General features: G+C 41.1%; 1 protein-coding gene across 5 annotated transcripts in view; it reads right to left on the minus strand.

Annotated features, from left to right (window-relative positions):
• Positions 1 to 5000, minus strand: part of Pli (E3 ubiquitin-protein ligase pellino) — a 116082-nt gene that overhangs the window by 21157 nt on the left and 89925 nt on the right. For all 5 annotated transcript variants that reach the window (XM_027382962.2, XM_070141328.1, XM_070141327.1 and 2 more), the window contains one exon: positions 179 to 286. In XM_027382962.2, coding sequence (XP_027238763.1) covers positions 179 to 286 — 108 coding nt within the window. The remainder of the gene's footprint in view (positions 1 to 178; positions 287 to 5000) is intronic.

Consider the following 5000-nt stretch of genomic DNA (forward strand, 5'->3'; position numbering starts at 1 on the left):
AGCTTAAATGTATCATATACACATACATACATACATACATACATACATACATACATACATACACACACACATACACATACATACAAACATACATACATACGCGAGAGAACAGAGAGACAGACAGACAGACGTAAACACACAGAGAGAAACAAACAAAAAAAACACCCTGATTACTCACCCTAGGATGACCAGCTCGCCGTACTTGAGGTGGTGTTTGGCGTGGTGATGCCTGGGTGTGGGGGGGGCAGCGTCCCCGCCGTCTCCTGCACCTTCCCCGCCCTCCTCACTGGAAACAAAACGAAATTAGATTAGATTTAATAATAATAATAATAATAATAATATTAATAATAATAATAATAATAATAATAATAATAATAATAATAATAATAATAATAATAATAATAATAATAATAATAATTAATAATCATTATTATTATCATAATTACAATTATAATAATTACAATAATAATAATAATAATAATAATAATAATAATAATAATAATAATAATAATAATAATAATAATAATAATAATAATAATAATAATAACAACAATAATAACAATAACAATAATAATAACAATAATAATAACAATAACAATAACAATAACAATAACAATAATAATAATAATAATAATAATAATAATAATAATAATAATAATAATAATAATAATAATAATAATAATAATAATAATAATAATAATAATAATAATAATAATAATAATAATAATTAACAATAACAATAACAATAATAATAATAATGATAATAACAATAACAATAACAACAACAATAATAATAATAATAATAATAATAATAATAATAATAATAATAATAATAATAATAATAATAATAATAATAATAATAATAATCATAATAATAACAGCAATAACAATAACAATAATAATTCAACAATTAATAAACGAATGGATTATTTCTTGGGGTCAAGCGTCTGGAGCTTTATGGGGGGGGGTCGCCTGATATTCTTGTGAATAATTCAACAGTGATGGTGGTGAACGATAGTGATGATGATATGGGGGGGATGATGGTGATTCTTGTGAGTGGTGATGGTGGTGATGATAGTGATGGTGATAGTGATGATGGTGGGGATAATGATGATGGTGATAGTGATGATGGTGGAGATGATGATGATGATGATGATGATGATGGTGATGGTGATGATGATGATGATGATGATGATGATGATGATGATGATGATGATGATGATGATGATGATGATGATGCGAATAACGATGATGGGGATGATGGGGATAATGATGATAATGATGGTGGTGGTGGTGATGAGGAGGAGAAGGAAGGTGTATCAACAAACTTTCCCTTTTATGTCCTCTTTATTAGTTACTTTTCCATTAACCTTATCATTCTGATTATTCATATCATTATTCTCCATCTGTGCATTTCCACCAACGTAATTGGTGTTCATAAGCAATCGTTACAATCATCACCCTCATTAAGTAATGCATCTAATGATAATTCTGCTATCTCCGTTCCCTTTATTTTATAGATCAAAATTACGTATAAAAAAAAACAGATACACGCAAGTACACACGCATACATGCACGCATATTCGCACACACGCTAGGTCTATATACTTATTTAGACCTTGTGTACACGCATGCACACTCACACGCACGCACAAGCACACACGCACGCACAAGCACACATGCACACACATATATACAGAGACACTCAACGAATAGAAACAAACCCACATCACGCCTGGCACACGACCCCCACCCCCCAGCCCACCCCCAACCCCTCCGAGTCACGCATCTTCGCCATCACCAGACAGGTCAGTTCAGTCGTTGAGTGACCTGGGCGAGGTCGCGTAGTGGCGGTCACCACACGACCACCTTTATTAACTTCCCCTCTTCCATCTCCATTTAAGCCTCCAGGCTAGTACAGTGGTAACGTGTCGGCCTCTCATCCGAGGGGTCGGCGGTTCGCGCCCCGCCCAGGCGCGAGAAGTTGCAATTGTCGCCCGGAGGTTACTGCTGTGGCCGGGCACCACGGTGGGTAAGGACTAAGCTCTGTCGCGTCAGCACTTGCTGACACACGGTGATCGAGTCGACATTAGTCGGCACAGGCCGGGCTCCCCCATAGCCCGGGCGAGGCTCAGCTTCGCGTATGACTTATCCTTATCCATCTCCATTCTTCACTCATCCTTGTTCGCTTCTTCGCTTCAGACCTCCTGTTGTATTCTCTAACCCTAATATTTTTGCAATTTCCTTTCCCTCCTTCATTCTTACATTCCTCCCCACTCCCTCCTCCTTAATACCTTACTGTTTCCTCTCTTTCCCTCGTTATCTCTCTCCCTTGGTTTTGCTCTTTCCATCATTCTATCTCTCCCCCGTTCTCTCGTTCTATCGCTCCCCCATTTCCTCTATTTTCCCCGTTTCCTCTCTTTCCATCATTCTATCTCTCACCCGTTTCCTCTCTTTCCCCCTATTCTATCTCTCTCTCAATCTCATCCAAAAAGATAATTTCCATCAAATTTTATTTTCGTAAACAAACACACTCGTGGCCTTCCGCCTGTTCTCCGAGGGCGCTGATTGGCTGACACGGCTCGCCAACCAATTATCAACCAGTTATCCTAATCGTAAAAAAATGTGTAGTTAACTGTAACACATGCAAAAGCAGAGACGAAAGGAAAGGTGTGTATGTATATGTGTATGTGCATGTACATGCGTGTGTGGGTGGGGGGGTGCGTGCGTATGAGAGAGGATTAGGGAGAGGTAGGGAGAGAGGGAGAGAAAGCAAACCAACTGACAGACAGACGCAAACAGACAGAATCCCCCCCCCCGCGAGGGTGCCTGGGGAAAATCCAGCGCCAGTAACGCATCCCAACACCGTTCACATTCGGGCGTGTAAGTGTTCTCGCGTGCTGCCTGGAGCCACGCATGTGCGCCCACACAGCAATGGATACGCCCAGCCGCCCATATCGGGTGATTTAGGCGTGACAAAACCATCGACGCCCATCTCGCGCCTTCAAACAACGAACAATAAGCACAGAGAAAGTTGACTGTTTCCTCGCTTTACAATAAATACAAGTAAATCCATTACTAAACCAGCTTTTACCTACACGACTATAACAGATGCTTAATACAATACAAATACAGTATTAGTTGATACTGAAGTACACCATATCTCACACAATATCTAACTACACATCTTTAATACAATATCAAACTACAACCAGTATAATACACTATCTCACTAAAATATCTTTAAAAAATTAACCTCCCATATCTGTAATACAGTATCTACCAAAATCATCTTTTAAAATACAAGAAATCACTGAAAACCTCTAAATCCGTCACAATAAATTCTGGCACATTTGAAAGGCGGGAACCATTACGAAATCAACGACGCGCGGGGAAGGACCCATCGCCGGCACTCCAGATCGATTTTGATTAATAATGGATGACAAGGAGAGAAAAAATAAAACTGGAGAAAACGTGCAGTATATATTGCTTCCTAAATACTGTTTTCTTGTTTAGGAATGCAGTGAGGATACCCCATACAAGCTGATGGGTGAATTTTCTAGATGTGCTCTTGTTTCGGCCATGCGTTGAGAATAACCAGGGGTGTTGTTGTTTTCGAGACGCTGTCTGTGTTTGCATATGCGGTGAGAGTAACCCGGTGAAACATTACATTCTAATTACGGCCTTGCTTCGCCACTTGGTGCGCACAACCTGCAACTGAAATATTCTTATCTGGACAGATCTCGTGTAGGTATTCGGTGAGAATAAACCGGTATATTATTACCTTGTACATTCAGTCTCGCTTAAATATGTGGTGAGGATAACTCGTTAAAAATCATATTACTTCCTAGACAAGGCTTTGTTTAGCCAGTCGGTGGGAATAATACAGTACAATAATACTTTCTAGATGCGGACTCCTTTAGTCAACTCTAAACCCGGTATAACAATGCCTTGATAAAGTCAGTCTAGGCATGCGGTGAGGATAACCGATATGTTTTGGTAAACGGTTTGCCTAATAATGCAGTCAAGTGTGTCACGTGATACCCCGCCCGTAAAAAAAGACTGCTTGATTGGATTGGGGGAGGGGAGAAGGGGAGAAGGAAGAGATACGGGGAGGAGGGGGTGCGAGCCTAAAGCAAGAGATGGGGCAGGGGGGAGTGGGGCCTGGGGACGGGATGGGGGGGGGACTGGGGGAGGGATGTGGGAGAGACGCAAAGGGAGATGGATAAAGAGGGGAAAGGGGTGGAAGGCGGGAAGTTGGGGAAGAGGGGGGAGGAGATTATGCACCTCATGTATTATGTGACAGGTGTGACGTTGTCAAATGCCTTGTCAGCCAGCTTGAGTCTCACGGACGCGCAGGCAGTCACGCACACGCTCAAAAAGGAAAATCATCAAGCTGCGTGGAAATACACATGCAAACATAGATACACACACACACACACACACATACACACACACACACACACACACACACACACACACACACCCATAAACACACACACACACACACACACACACACACATACATACATACATACATGCATCCATACATGCATACAGACACACACACACACACACACACACACACGCATACACATACACATACACATACACACACAAATACACATACCCATACACATACGCATACACATACACATACACATACACATACACACACACACAAACACACACACACACACACACACACACACACACACACACACACATACACATACACATACACATACGCGCGCGCGCGCACACACACACAAGAAGTCGGGCATTTGGCAAGCAGGGAATACCCATACCCGATTTCACAAGTGATCGGGTGACTGACCAGTCGGGATCGGTCGGTGCCACCCGACTACGAATTCGGAAGTGAAGTAACGCGTTTCAGAAAAAAGGAAACAAATTCTACAATAACCCGCCCGTCATCATCCCTATTATCATTTTCCTTCTCCTCCTCCTTCTCCTTTTCCATCTTCTCCAATAATTATCGT

This window comes from Penaeus vannamei, chromosome 28 (genome assembly GCF_042767895.1).
Source record: "Penaeus vannamei isolate JL-2024 chromosome 28, ASM4276789v1, whole genome shotgun sequence".
Classification (NCBI taxonomy): Eukaryota; Metazoa; Arthropoda; class Malacostraca; order Decapoda; family Penaeidae; genus Penaeus; species Penaeus vannamei.